The 15,818-nt window shown below is 52.6% G+C and overlaps 1 protein-coding gene across 1 annotated transcript in view; it reads left to right on the top strand.

The window, feature by feature from the left end:
• PHYH (phytanoyl-CoA 2-hydroxylase) overlaps positions 1-15,818 on the top strand; it is a 340,738-nt gene that overhangs the window by 191,869 nt on the left and 133,051 nt on the right. Inside the window, exon 6 of the mRNA XM_085652961.1 lies at positions 14,343-14,524. Within this exon, the coding sequence (XP_085509087.1) occupies positions 14,343-14,524 (182 nt within the window). The remainder of the gene's footprint in view (positions 1-14,342; positions 14,525-15,818) is intronic.

The following is a 15,818-nucleotide window of genomic DNA, read 5'->3' as shown; positions in this document are numbered from 1 at the left end:
CTGGAAACATTGGGGAGTACCGGATTCCTGCCTCTCGGAGAGCCTTATTGCCTTCGAAATAGGATCCTCAATGGGTCTGTCCTTTGGCTGTGAAATCGGGGAATACCCACACTTTGCTATTGTCCAGCGTATAGGGGCCATGGGTTTGGGACTGTCACAATCTCTGTAGTGGAGATGTCTTGCCACCACAGGGCAGGGGGTTTTCCCTGGCATAGGAGGGCGTGCAGGGACCCGATCGGCCATCTGAAGCATGAACAACTGAGAGAGATACTCCGGAGCTATTTCTGATTGTAGCCATTTTTCCATGAATGCATCCGGGCTATCAACCACCCTTATGTTATTCGTGGACAGCACCCTTCGGCGTCTTCGGCCCGTCGCTCCAAGATGGCTACCCTAGCCGTTGGCTCTTTTTTCTTGCAGGTTGTCACCTTTTGCTTTGGCTGTAGTTCAGCTACTGAACACTTAACTCCCTTCACTCTGTCTGCCAACTTATGAATTTCTGCCTGCAGGAGCCCTAGGCCCACGAAACCGCCCCAATATCCTGTGGCAGGGCAGCTTTGGTATCTGCGATGGCGACCAGCACTTAGTCCCATTATGGCATCACACCCCACCCTTACCACAACAGAGTATGCATGCATAAATAAATACACAACACAACTTTTGTTTGGGGAAAATATTGCTGCAGGTTTATTCCATACAGAAGTATGCAATATGGTGGGTTATCTTACGGGCGATCCAAGGCCAGGCAGCTGTACCAACCTATGCTGCCCTGCCCGCCTGATGAGCCAAGCACTGTGGAGAAACCAATCAGCGCTACCCTTATGGGGGGTGATCCCCTTACTGGATCAGGGTGATCCCCTTACTGGATCACGTGACACATTGGTCCCTTATTACTCACGCCCCTTTCAGGGCGGAGCGTAGCAAGGCAAACCCTCGGTTGTTCAGGCCCACAACCGCCTGAAGGACTAACGGGGCGCCGACGTAGTTGTTCCAGGACCCTCCACACGAGGTTCCTGTGATTTGGCTCTGGCACTCCTATTGTGCTCTTGCAGAGGTAACCTTTCTGTACCCATATGCTTCCAGATCGCCCTGTAACTCCGTCTGCAACGACAAAGAAAACATTACAATATCCTATGTACTTCGCCTGCCAACCCCACGCCGGGGAAGCGGTAGGGTGGGAGAAGGCGTGTCCGGCGCAAAGAGGACGCCAAGCTGGCCGGGGGAGGCATAAATACCTCCCCTCCTCTATGTGCCGGAAGTGACGCGTCTGATAAGGGGACTCCTCCTAGAGTCCCCCATTATTAGTGGGGGTGGGGAAATGCCCAAATGGGGCTAAGGGGGGCCGCCCATTTAGGGTGGCCCCCTGCGGGGGCCACGGGCAGCCGCATAGTCCCATTATGGCATTACACCCCACCCTTACCACAACAGAGTATGCATGCATAAATAAATACACAACACAACTTTTGTTTGGGAAAATATTGTGCAGGTTTATTCCATACAAAAGTATGCAATATGGTGAGTTATCTTACGGGCGATCCAAGGCCAGGCAGCTGTACCAACCTATGCAGCCCTGCCCGCCTGATGAGCCAAGCACTGTGGAGAAACCAATCAGCGCTACCCTTATGGGGGGTGATCCCCTTACTGGATCACGTGACACATTGGTCCCTTATTACTCACGCCCCTTTCAGGGTGGAGCGGAGCAAGGTAAACCCCCGGTTGTTCAGGCCCACAACCGCCCGAAGGACTAACGGGGCGCCGACGTAGTTGTTCCAGGACCCTCCACACGAAGTTCCTGTGATTTGGTTCTGGCACTCCTATTGTGCTCTTGCAGAGGTAACCTTTCTGTACCCATATGCTTCCAGATCGCCCTGTAACTCCGCCACAGCACTGGAGGCGGCCACCGTCGCCTTAAGAGCCCCCCCACCTAAACAGTTCCTTTCTCACTGCAACCTACAACTTCACTGGCCATCTTCATGTCCAGTAGGAACAGATCCAAGCCCACCTGTGACAAGTGCACCCCAACGTTGCAAAATAACCTTTGGTGTTCGCCCAGCATGGCTCATGACTGATGAAGCCAAAGCCCCTTGCTCTGCGAATTTGCGCATGGAGCGGTTTATGGTTCTCTGGGAAAGGACCAGTGCCTCGCATGCCCTGCAAGGATGTGATGGCCTCCCAGGAGGGGGCTCTACTCTTAAACATCGCTATCTTCCTTCAAGCTGAAGTGGCTCCCACCTCCTGAACCCTGTAGTTGCAGCTCTCTAGCCTTATGTGCACCCTATCACCTGGTTCAATGGAACCGCAGCCCACTCGTTTATAGGACTGCTTCCACAACCAGCCTATATACTTGGCTATGTGGACGGGGCATTTCGTGCATCAGTGAAGCGACCCGTAGCCCAACCTAGGAGCAGAGTGCACCTCTTAGTTGAGGTTGACCCGACATGTGCACAGACCTTCTCTATAATAATCCATAGCGAACAAGACTGTTTTCCGCCTAGCGCACACTATTGCAGTCACAACAACAATTTGGAGAGAACTTGCGCCTACTACCAGACTTGCTTGACTAACGCTCTATCACAGATGCCAACGTCCCTGCTAACCAGCTGAGATCCCTGATGCTCTATAGGTCTTGCCCCCACTCTATTTATGCAGTTTCCTGCAATGTACCCTTCTGCCCTTGTATGGACGGGAAAATACCTACGACATTGCAAAACCCACTGAACTCGCATTCGCAGACAGTTCGGTGGGGGAGAGGGGTCCTTAGGATTGGCTCTGCTACATTGCCTGGCCTCCCAGCCCGCAAGCACCCTCGTCTGGCAGCAGCCTATCTGCTGTGTTGCCCATGCAGTATCCGCACCCTGGCGCAAGCCGTCCCGTTCTATGCCTCTGCTAACAGACTTCCTTCAGTGAGGCAAGGGTGAACGGTTGTATGTTGTGCGTCTGGCCATAAGAACCTTGGTTTGCTTTGGCAGGGATCAAATTGCTGCATCTGTCACCCCAACAATAGTGGCATGTGCAGTTCTATTGCCTTCTACACTACAGGGTGGGACTAACATACCCCACGAGACCACAGAATCGTGTGTGTCTTCCAATGATTATTAGGATCCGAGGTTCCCGGTGTCAGTTGGTGACTATCCAACTGGTGTGGATGGGTTGTTAACCATGCCTGGCAATATGTACTACCTTAGACAAGCCTCTCCTGACCTGCATCTATGTCCTTCTTACACATATTTACTGGTTTATGCCACATGGCACCCTGCTGGTTGGTGATACGGAACCTCCTACCCAGCATAAGCTGAAAATCCTGCGTTGCCATTACGTCACCTGTGTATCTTGGGTCACACTCCTGTGTCACCTAACCTTGGTTCTAGAGTGCACCTAATCTGCACCGTTAGCCAGGTGATTGCACAGCCTTCTTTGATTGCTAGACCCTGGTGAACACCTTAATGGTGTTGAATCTGGTTTGAAACAATATATGCATTGGGCCCTCTATTTGAGACAACTCCCCCCTTTGTGGAGTGATGGCTACACAGGTGCCTGCACAAGTCACCCAACGGACAAGTTGGCCCTGACTACCTTGTGTTCAGGTGACAGATTTGGAAAGAGCCTTGCCTTCAATTACTGCCCCCTGGGATAAACACAGTGCCCGTGTTCGGTCTGAGACGCGGTGATGCCCTCATGTAGCCTCGAACCCCTGTTCAAACAAGAGTGCCAACTCCAACTAATTAAACCCACACCTAGACAATGGGTGGGGTCTAGCTATCCCCAAACTTCTGCTGTTGTAACCCACGGTCACACGTCCTGTTTAGTTCAATGTAATAATGAATGGCACTGACAACCACACTGGCCTAATACTGGGCTGTGTAAATGCGGCCCAGGGTGATCTTACACAATCTGCTTGGTGTGGATGGGTGCAACTTTACCTGGCTGAAGTGCAATCCCTTTGACAATTACTCCTGACAAGATGTGCCAATGCAGGTAGAAGAAAGTTATCCGGCCCGCCTTACTTCCTGTCCCAGTTACCGGAGTAAATTAGTGACAGAAGCATGTTTGGACTGGTAGCTGATACGGTTACTTACGCCTGCAAAAACGCTCAGCTCAGCCCGCTAGACAATTGTTTCTATTGGAAAGCGGTGCAAAACAGACCTCCAAGCACTTAAGGCGGTACCTCGGAGTAGGGCTTTAATCCCCCGATGCCCTTTGGATAGGCTACCACATCTGTCTGTAAGCCGCTCAGTGCTACTGATGCCTGGCGCTTCCTGACCCACACCCAGTTCTCCCTGATACCTAGACCTACTAGCCTGACCTTAGCTCTTCACCAGGCTCCCAAACCAGAGCCTTTCACAAACCTAGTGGCCTAAAACATTCTCCCTGTGGGGCGGCTGCGAATGGACTGCAAACACTGTATTAAACTAAAAATTACATTTTAGTAATAAAATTACATTGTATCGTCCATCCAAGAGAAACTTACTTCATCTGCCCCTATTACCCTGTTCTATCAACCTCATCATGACATTACAGGGATTACCTAACTCATTGGGGCAATCGGACCACCATCCTACACCTCAGTTAACACCACCCTGTAGTTGCTGCTAGGAACTGTAAATAGCATAACACCTATGCATCCACTCAATCAGCAGTGTATCCTACTAACACTTGTAGCAGGGCGCATATCATAAGTACCTCATGCCCAACTGAGGCATCACATATCTCATATAATGCACGGACACACAGACCCTTCTGCGATTAGAATTACCACCTTGTGTGCCTAGCAGCGCCCGGACGCATCACGCAGACCCACCAGTAGAAATGCCGGTGATGACCGGGGTAAAGCCCAAAACAAACAAGTGTCACTGACACTAAGTCAGTCACTTATACAGTAGCTAGCCAATATGCCGGTTGAAAAAGACTAAGATTTCCCTCCTCCGGTCCGAAGCCCTGCACACGTTGATTTCATTGGTCAGTTTCCAATAGTCTCTGAGCTCTCGGTCGGCCGTTCTGGTCATCAACAACATCCACTCACCCCATGTATAGCATCCTGCGGCGCAGGACAAGCCTCACGGCCAGGCATAAAAACACCAAACCAGTCCAGTCACACCGCTGAGATCGTCCCAAACTCTGCCCGGGGTGAGCCGAGAGCCAAGGTATGATTCCCCCTGGACATCTCAGATAAGACCCTTAAATTGTCTAGCGGCGCTGGAACGCCAGCAGCTGAACACCAGGGGCCGCACTACAAGACTGCCTCCTCTAAAGCCTGAGGCATCAGTGCCTGCAGCTTGGTCACATACATGACTGGTGTCCCTTGGCTGTATAATCCCCCCAGAGTGTGGCGAGACCCATAATTCGCCTTCCCAAACAGAGAACCGAACAATGCCAGGCTTGTGTAACAAACAGGCGAGAGTTCTAGATGTCCATTTCTTGAAATCAGGCTATGACAACTCCTGGGTGCCCTCACGCCGCGTTGAGATGCGTGGTAACCCATTCAACAGACTGTCCACTCTACGTCGTCACTAGACATTGCCGCCCTCTCTTTGCCAATAAGCTGATTCAAGAGTCATAAATGATTTCCTTGTCACTGTTGGCATGATCATTCTCGCTACTGAGGCTCATGGATAAGAATTCCGGGGAAAAGCAAGTGTGCCACTCTTTTCTGCTCCCCCGTTGCATCTCACTCAGTCATGCATGCCTCAAGCACACCAAGGCAGGGCAGCCCGCCCCAAAGGCACTGCCAGGGGCCTCAAGAGAAATCAAACTCAATAACCTCACAGGGGGTACAATCCCTGCTATAGGGAAACAAATTGACACATGTTGGCATCTGTCCCCACTAAGCTTAGTCTGCACTATGCACTAATCTTTCTCCATAACCATTTACGAGACAACCTGCTTGATTCCAGAAAGCCATTTACCCTGAAGGCAAAGATCAAAACCTTACCTGATTGTGACAAGCTGGCACAGTAACCTATAATGCTGTGAAATTATGTAACAGCACCAGTTGACTGATACCACGCTACAGGGATACAGCTCCCTGCCACAGACCATCACATAGGCGGCGAGCATGTCAGGAACCAGGGCATCATACCTGTCCTGTACCAGCGACAAGCTAACCAAAATATATACCAAACGCAAGGCAGCAGGTGCGCACAGCACACCGCTAGGAACATTGCCCCTTCAGGGCACACAAGCAGGCCCACCCGGCAAGGGCATAGCCAACATCACCAACGACCTCAGAAATGGAGCGGCGCTCTTATACAAGTGCAAGCATGATACCAAAAGCGAGGCCCAAGGTGCGCCTTTTGAATCATTACAGGACAAACCCATTAAATAGGAACACCGGAGGGTACTTATATGGTGCAGGGCAGCAATGTCCTCTAGTCCTCTTACCCTTAGGTGACGCCCCATGAAAAAACACAGCCACAGGACGCACAGAGCCCGAAACACGTCTGTCCCAGGCTCCAGCAAGCACGCTTCGATGTCTATTCTCAATTATACTGTGCTTTCAATCCCCTTTTCAGGTAGGCACACTCTCAGCCCTTGCACTGTTATCCCGGGGTAAAACTTGTGTCTTGAGCTCTATCCTCACCTCAGGGGGGGCCATCCTCACCCAGACTGACTGCATGTCCTGCCATACCCAGGCAGTGCTGGTCAAGACGCTGAGGGACTGTCGTTCATTAGACTTGCAGCCAGACACAGGGATATGCTAGGGCTTTGTGTTTGCCTGTGGGGCAGTAGCAACAGGACCGCAAACCACTCCTGGAATTTTTCTAACAATATTGTATATGAAGTTTCTGGTTGGCCAGGGTATGCACCCAAGCCAGACAGAACCCCCCACTCCAGTCAGCGGAGCCAGCTAGGGTAATCTGCCGCGACTGAACACTGCAACACGGCCTGTGCTGCAATGAGCCAAAACAGGCCCAATGGCCAGCCTGACCTAGAGCAAAGGAACCTACTTGGCTTTTAACAATGCCATCACCAGGGTAAAAGCCACCAGTGTAGCATCCGTGCGCACATGGTGCACTTGGGCCACTGCCGACAATCCTAAGGCCAAGCGCCGCGTTGGATTCCCATAAATGCAATCACTTGCCGGTTGGGCGAAATTATAGCGAACGAACGCATCCGTTGAAGGCTAACAAATATGCACATCACCGTTGAAGAGTACTAGGTGCGGCGTTGAGAAACCGGAGCATCGCATCAAGTTACGGTACAGTAATATCACGCCTGTGTTCAATGGGATCTCGGAACATTTCTATCATGAGAGCTACTTGTGCCTAATGAAGCTTCTCCCGGGGCCACAACCTTATAAGGCTTTAATAAGGACCATATCAAACAGGGTTACATTGGTGGCCCCCCTGGGCAAGATTACTAGCAATGAACACATCTGTGCAGTTCTAAGGTTCGCAACACCCTGACGATTCCCACTACTCGGTGATCGCCCCCCCCCCCCCCACCACCCCCCGAGCACCACAAAAGCCGTGCCCGGTCGCAAGCCCTCCACTTGCCGCTTCCTCACTTTTTTTTTTTTTTTTTATTATTATTAATTTTTTTTGTTGCATATTTATATAGCGCGGACTCGACCCGAAGGTATGGAGCGCTTTACATAGCACGGTATTTAGCTTACACATTCGGGCACGGGGAGATCAAGTCATTTGCCCAGCATCTCAGGATGTGGACGAGACCTCGAGGCTCGAACCCTGGTTTTCCTGCAAGGTTTCCCGTTCGGCCATGACGACCCTCCCCACCCCCACGGATGGAGCCGCTTGATGATGGCTTTCCCCGCCACAGCCCCTGATTGACCGGGCCGCTCCGGCTGGGGACCCCATTCACCGCGTGGGCAGAGGGCCCCCAAAACGGTTGGGACGCTCTACTCTGCAACTACCTGCTGGTTGTCCGATGCTAGCGAAGCCACTAGGTGCCAGAAGGAAGCGGGCCAGCGGTCTTCCCGACCCCAGCTTCCCCCCCCCCCCCCCCCCCCCACACACCAGCTGCCTCACTCCACCCATATTCTGGCCGGGGGAGGAGGGCCCGTTCAGAGTTTAGGATTATGCGGAGGGACCTGGAGGTTGGGCACCCCAGGTAATGGCGAGGCAGTTGCAACCGGGCCCACGCAGCCTCTAATACCTGCTGCCGTACACCACAAGCGTTGGAACAACGGTGTTTAAACACATAGCCTTTACCGTCATAATGGAAGACCTTAACCCCTAGCCACCGTGACACATGAGGATTACACCCCGCCCTTTGGCACCGCTTGCCCAGTCATGTTGGGACCATGTGAGGCCCGACTCGCTGACGGGCGAGGCCTCCCCCACATGAAGAAAATGCCATTGCCTGTAATGTTAAACTCGTACACCCCAACCTTGAAACAGCCTTTTTTTGTTTTTTGGGTTTTTTTTGCATCTTTTATATAGCGTGGACTGGACCCCGAAGGTATTGGAGCGCTGTACATGAGTACCATATTTACATTACATATTCAGGTATGGGGAGAGTAAGTGATTTGCCCAGAATCACAGGACGCGACCTCGAGGCTCGAAACCTGGATTCCTACACCAGAGTCGGCGGCTGCACATGAGCACTGTATTTACATTACATATTCAGGCACTGGGAGGTTAAGTGATTTGCCCAGGATCACAGGACGCGACCTTGAGGCTCGAACCCTGGTTTCATGCACCTTTCCTGTCCCGCGAGCCTCACAAACCTTGAAATACAGTCCTTGCCCACACAGGGGAGGGGGGTGGGGGGCGCATACTCCTTCGATGTTAGACGACATGTTCATTGAAATCGTTCCCCGCCTGGCTGAGCCCAGTCTGTTAATGTTAAAGGGAGTAATCAGGACACAATCCTCGAAGCATCTGTCCAGAGGGGCCACTCAGCACAGGGTCAGGAGTGAGAGGGGCCACTTTAGAGTGTTACCCCTCCGACGAAAGCAAATACCAGCGGTGGCCTGTGTGCCCAACACGTCCAGCGGTGGCCCGCACGCTGTTATTTAATATAGGGGCTTTCCGGCATATCACACTAAGGGCTGCCGGTTTATATCCCTGCCCTGGCCAGACATTGCCCCCTTCGCCTCATGTGATGTCACTTCATAGTCGCGCCCACCTTGCCAGGCGGGGGGAGGGGGGATGCCCAATTGCAGGAGAATGCATGGCCCCCACACCAAAAAGGGGGGGGGTGAGTGGGCAAGCTCCCAGCTATCGCCGCCGAAGTCCCGCCGGACTCGAAGCGACAAATTCTTTAGCTGCTCTGTGCCGGACCGCGGGAGCAGCATGATTATTGTGGGGAATTGAGGAGTGCCGGGAACGAGGGTTCTCACCAGCTAAAACCCACAGCCCCCAACCAGAGTTCCAGGCCGTGGCTCGCGAGCTGGCCGGCACTCCAGGACCTGCGCTACCCAGGGTCGCCCCCAGGACACCAGTGCTCGCTTGGGGGGCGTTTGGAGTGATGGTTTGGACATGACTAACCTCACTTCCAACTCCGACCGACGACACAAGTAGGGACTCGGCAGCGATCCCGCGGCACGACCAGCAAGACGGCGTGTCCGGCGCAAAGAAGACGCCAAGCTGGCCGGGGGAGGCATAAATACCTCCCCCTCCTCTCTGTGCCGGAAGTGACGCGTCTGATAAGGGGACTCCTCCTAGAGTCCCCCATTATTAGTGGGGTGGGGAAATGCCCAAATGGGACTAAGGGGGGCCGCCCGTTTAGGGTGGCCCCCTGCGGGGGCCGCAGGCAGCCGCATTTTCCAGGTGCGAGTGGAGCGAGACGTCTGCTCCATTGCTTCCTCCTCCTCCCTCCCTTCCTGGGGCTACTGCGGAGGGTTCTCTCATGGTAGGCTTGTTTCTGTTTGTTTGCACATCTTGCCCTGCTGTGAATTAGGTATGCACTTAGGAGGGGGCTGCTCTGGATCTCTCAGCTTCAGCCCCTCTTCACCAGTTCTGGTGGTCCGTGGTCTGTGTCAGCACTCTGCTTAGGCTGCCAGTGTTTTACTGTGCTTTTGCCCCTCAGTCTCTAATCACAGCAGGCGTCCCGTGGTGTGACTGCCCCCACACTGCTCCCTGTAATGTGGCCCCGGGGAGGAAGGGCCGCGATCTCGAAATCAACCTCAGCCACTGTTGTACGTGATGTAACGTACTAGACGGCAGTCAAACCCCGTAGTCCTGTTTCTGCTCGCACGCCGCCTGACGTCACTGGCCAATCCGGTGTCGAGGATGGCTGTGACGTCGGGGGGCGGGTAGGCAGGCTAGAAGAGCGCGAGGACGCGAGCCGGCGGTTTTCTCTCCCGCTGCTCCTCGTGGGCCGTAACTTTGGGCATATACATAATAAATGTTCAGAAGCACAAAAATCTTGTTTCGCCTCCCTCATTGGTTCCACTACAAATGGCGACGAGGGTTAAAACGAACGTTACGGCCCGCGAGTGATTTGATTGCTGCCTGATGTCCCCATGTGCAGAATCTACATGCTGGTCTCGCCTCGCTGATTCCCAGGCTCAAGGTTCCCTGCTGATGATTACTGCTGCCTGCCTTTGCCTCCTGCCTCGAGGCCCTGCTGGTGTGCTGCTGAGTGCTGCCTGCTGTCCTGTGGTGCTGTCTCGCCCCGACGACTCCGTGAGCTGCACTGGTGAGCTGCTGTGGAGGGGGCGCTTTCTCTGCTGATGATATAAACTTCCACTTTCCTGAGGCTGCGTTGATTGCTGCGGCGCCCGACTCCTGCCTCCCTGCGACCGTGGTGTCCTTCCGAGCTTGGTGGGGATTGCCCAGGATCTGCGCCGCTGCCCCACGTGTGCCTGCTCTCCTGCTATGGCGCAACCCATCAACATATGTGTGCCGCCCCTCTTTCTGGACTCCCCTGGTAAGCCGTGTATGAAGTGGAAGGGGTGGCTGCGCGCATTTGAGAATTACATCGTCTCCATTGACGGCGAGGGATATAGCGCTGCACGCAAGAAGTCGCTTCTATTCGGACTGTTGGGGAAAGCAGGCCAGGAGGTTTTTGACAGCTTGCCCGTCTATACGGACCCTCCGGGGGCCCTTGCCCCTCTAGACGTGTACCAGGAGGCGGTCAAGCGGCTCGAGCTGCAATACTCTGAGGAGGATAATATCATGGTGGGGCGCCATAAATTCGCTTTGCGGAAGCAGGAGGAAGGTGAGACTATCGAGGAGTATATTGCCTGTCTACGTGTGTTGGCACAAGACTGTGAATTCGGGGAGATGACTGATACTTACCTCAGGGACCAGGTGGTGTTCTACTGCCATTCCAAAAAGGTGCAGGAACGGTTGCTTTCTTGCAGGAATCCGTCGCTGAAGGATGTGGTGGCCATTGCGAAGGCCATTGAACGTTCCATGGTGTCCGCGAAAGAACTTGCGAGCACGAGCCAGGCTTCTAATGTGTTCTTTGTGCAGGACAAACATAGAGGTGCATCTAGAACCCCAGAAAGGGTGGCAAGCGAGAAAGGGGGGGGCAGGAAGCCACTCGCTTGTTTTAGGTGTGGGTCAAGGGATCACCTGGCGGATAGCAGGACATGCCCGGCGCTGTCCAAAAGTTGTTCTAAGTGCAGGAAAGTGGGCCACTTTGCGGCAGTATGCAAAGCCAGGAGACCTGGTGGGGGCATGAAAGTGAGCTCGGTGAGCGACTGCGATGCTGATACTGATGCGGACATTGTATTGTCCATTGATGCTGAAGATGGGAGAGTGAAGGGGCCTATTGGCTCCGTTCTGATTGGTGCAGTTGAGCTGCCTTTTACGGCCGATTCTGGTTCCCCCATTACCCTGATTTCTGACACCACGTATGAGTTGAAGTGGCAAGGTGTGAAATTGCATGAGACGGATGTGAACCCGAAGGCGTTTGGGGAGAAAGACATAGAGATGATGGGGTACTTCTGGGACTTCCTCACCTTCAGGGGGCGAACAGTGAGAACGAAGATTTATGTGGCTGAGAAAGGGAGGAGCCTGGTGGGGTGGAAGGATCTGGCCAAGCTGGGGGTGATGCTAGTCCCGGGGGCGGATGATCCCATAGTCCTGAGGGATGATTGGGTCGGCTACGTGCAGCCGGATGATTTACATGAGGGCTTAGCTGAGGTCATCGGCAAATTTGAGTCTGTGTTTGAAAACAAGGTAGGGCGTGTGAGAGGGTTCGTGCACGCTATACGACTGAAGGAGGATGCCGTGCCGATAAAACACAAGGTCAGGTTCCCCTCTCTGTCAGGGGGGAGCTAAAGGCTGTTCTAGATAGGTTGAAGTCGGAGGGAGTGATAGAGGAAGCAGGTGCATCAGAGTGGGTGTCCGCAATCGTGGTGTCCAAGAAAAAGAGGACAGGGGACATTCGGCTATGTGTGGACCTGCGATCTTTGAACATAATAAATGTTCAGAAGCACAAAAATCCTGTTTCGCCTCCCTCATTGGTTCCACTACAGCCACCAATGTGCCGCAAGGTCTCCTCACTTTTTTTCCAGCCCCACTCCCCAGTATGCTCATAGCCAGGAGAAACCAGGCCTGTACCTCAGTATCGGTGTTCCTCACGGGGGGGGAGGGGGAGCAGGGAAGGCAGGCCGCCTCAGGGGAAATGAGGAAGGGGGGGGGGGCAAGTCCCTGCCATCACATATGACCCAGACAGGCCCGTTCTGCCGAAGGCCACAGCATAGACTGCCCAGAGGCTCCTCCTCACCTCCCTCAAGCCAGCTTCACCTCCAGCGTCACGTTCACCCCGACCTCCCACTCCGATCCTCTCCACTGACTCCAATACCCCCCAGGGGCTCTCTCTCTCTCTGCCCCTGCCGCACTGCCAGGTCCTCTGCTCCCTCTTTACCGTGAAGCAGTCTTTATCGGCTGTAGGTGGGCCTCTGCTCGGAGTTTGTGTCTTCCGACGGCTGCTCTGGCGCACAATGGTGGTCAGCACTTGTGGTTGCTGCACCTAGAGCCCAGGAGTTTCTCCGGCACTCTGCAGCACTGGTGTCGCCACTGGAGTTATGTTGGTCCCAACATCCTGCGGCGAGCACTGTGTCAAGCCTTGAAGCCATCCGAAGTCCTGCGCCACGTCCTCCACCACGTCCTCCGCCTCGCTTCTAGGCCCTCTACATCACCTCCACGGTGCCGACTCCCAGGCCGCTACAGAGGGACCCCGGCCACTATTCTCCACCGGCAGTTCCAATCCGATACGGAGGTCGGAGGGTTCAGGGTGGGAGAGGCACTTCCCTTCTCCGGCCTCTCCTTTCCAGCGTCACTCGCATGCGGGTCCTGGTCATACGTCGGCTGCGGACACTCGCTATTCCCGCGAAGGCCTGGCTGTCTCAGTTCTCGAGTCTCGCCGCGGGCACCTCAGCTGTGAGACCAAATTGCCTCCCAGGTGTCGGCAAGGCAGCACCAGGAATGCTGCACTTCTAAAGTGCCACCGTCTCGACCTCCTAGCCCGTTTTGGTAGGTTGCATGTTTGGCCGTGATGGAACTCGGAGGTTACACGTCCGCCAGGTTCGAAATCTTGGCCACGCCCCCTAATTACCCCATATATGACATTAGTCATGATATTTTCTATGACCTCATTGACCATATCAGTGGAACATTTGCTGTAAAATTATTGATGAGAAAACTGTACCTGGTGGGGGCGCAAGTTATAGTTTCCTGAGATAACTATAACTGCTGAACTTCTTTGGTTTTTTGTGTGAAAAATCTGAACCAGACTAGAACGTCCCTATAATCTGTTTTTTTTAGTTAATACATATATAGTCAATGAGAAATGTAGGAGTACAGTCCAGAAAGTACTATAATTTGCCTGAAATAATCTATACAGTCGAGTAGTGGAGTCCAGATTAGAGCCTATATAGAACTAATAAAAATGTGCCCAATTATTCTATTCAATCATAGCCCCTCACAAGTAGACACTTGCTAGCCTTTGAGGAAAACATGAGATTTGACAGCATGCTGATGCCGCTGAAAGGCTGGTAGGACTGGGGTTGAGCCGATCACATGTGCCTTGATTAATTAATTAGTCCCATCTGGCTGTGTAATACTTGCATGTACATATGGGTCATGGGATTTATAGGTTACTTTTTTCTATATAATGACAACATGCAGTTTATGCCTCTTTACTATGAGTAGTCTGTAACAAACGTGGGCTATCTTTACACCAAATATGCACCCCAGTGGAGCACATCAAATACTTCGTAGATAACAAAACTCTGAGTTATTTATTATATCTACATACTACCTTTTATAAATATAAAATGTTGTACTTAGAACTGTGGTGTTACTGTTTTTTCCCCCCCTGTGGCTCCTATTTCTGTATTAGATGTAGCTACAATGGCCAGCAACATCAAACCACAGTGGGAACAGAGTCAGATGCCAGCCCTCAACTTGTGGTTTTGATTTCAGGTAAAATGACTTCTCGTCATCCAATGCATCAGGACCTGCACTATTTTCCGTTTAGACCTGCAACTCAAATTGTTTGTGCATGGACTGCAATGGAGAAGATAGATCGCAGCAATGGTTGTCTAGTAGTCCTGCCGGGAACGCATAAAGAGTCCTTGAAACAGCATGACTACCCTGAATGGGAGGTAAGTTTTGACATGTTTCATTGGAGCATTTTCCATGTGATTTTTCTGTTTCTACTTTTCCCTCCTTGGTAGATAGAACCGCTAAATGTGTCAAAATCCCTGCCTTGTTCTCAGAAATGGACTGCTTTCTTTAGGGCATCAAGGAATCCGCACAGAAGGTGGTAAAAGTATATCCGTATAATGAACCATGTTTTACAAGAAGTGTGTAAAATCAATTTCTGATGGATACTTCTGCCTGTGGATTCCTCACCTTATGAATACCCCTTGCGCCAGCATTCTGTGGGAAATTCTTTTCTAGCTTTCCCACGTCGACGGACGTCACAATATCACAGCTCCGCTCGCGACACCATATGATGTCATTGGACCCATAAGAGAACCTCGTCGGTGTGCTGACGTCCGTTCCCCTTTTTCCGCGCCATCGACGCTTAACGGTTTTTCTTAGGGCTCTCCATTTTCTTCAAGGAAAACTTTGTATCTCTTGTTTATTTCCTGATGGCTACTTCCATGAAGACCGTATTTAAACCCTGCAGAGAGTGTGGCGGGCATATGTCAATCATGGACCCGCATGAAGATTGCCTCTAGTGTTTGTCTTCGGATCATGACGTCAAGGAGTGTCGAAGCTGCAGGAAGATGAATCCTGAGGCCATTAAGGAGCGTGAGGCTAAGTTGTTCATGGCCAAAGCCAAAAAGGAGAAGAGAGGTCGTAAGAGGGCGAAGTCTTCGTCGTCCTATACATCGAAGTCGAGGAAGCATAAGAAGTCCAAGAGGAGGCATGGCTCTCAACACCATTCTTCGAAGGCCAGGGCCTTGAGGTCCCTGACTCCGACTGAACGGCCTCGAAGGAAGGAATTTGTTTCACCATCTCCTTCTCATGTGACGCCGGTTCCATCTCCGGTTCCGGTATCCCCGGCTTCGAAAGGCTCTTCGCAACATGAAGACTCACCGGCTCCAGCGATGTCTCCGGTGCCTAGGGAGTTGTCTCCAGGCCGAGTGTCTTCTCCGGTGCGGGCGCCGTCCCCGGCTCCGCAGCCTCCAGCCCGACCTCAGGAAGGTACGGATCCATATCCTGATTTTCCTGCTGTTCAGACTCTTCGCATTTATTTAATGCGATGTTTGGCATGTTTGCCAGGACCTCTGCTCCATCCGGCGCATTTCATGGAAGTCCTTTCTGATTCCCAGACTGCTGCATGGCAGGTGATTCAATCAGGCCTAGACACTGCTGACTCTGTAGCTCGTGTGATGGGATCTTCTGTGGCTGCAAGGAGGCAGGCTTGGCTTCGTTTGTCTGGTTTCT

The sequence above is a fragment of the Triturus cristatus genome, chromosome 4_1 (genome assembly GCF_964204655.1).
Source record: "Triturus cristatus chromosome 4_1, aTriCri1.1, whole genome shotgun sequence".
NCBI lineage: Eukaryota > Metazoa > Chordata > Amphibia > Caudata > Salamandridae > Triturus > Triturus cristatus.
Note: the sequence above shows the minus strand (reverse complement) of the source record. Positions and strands in the feature narration are given on the sequence as shown.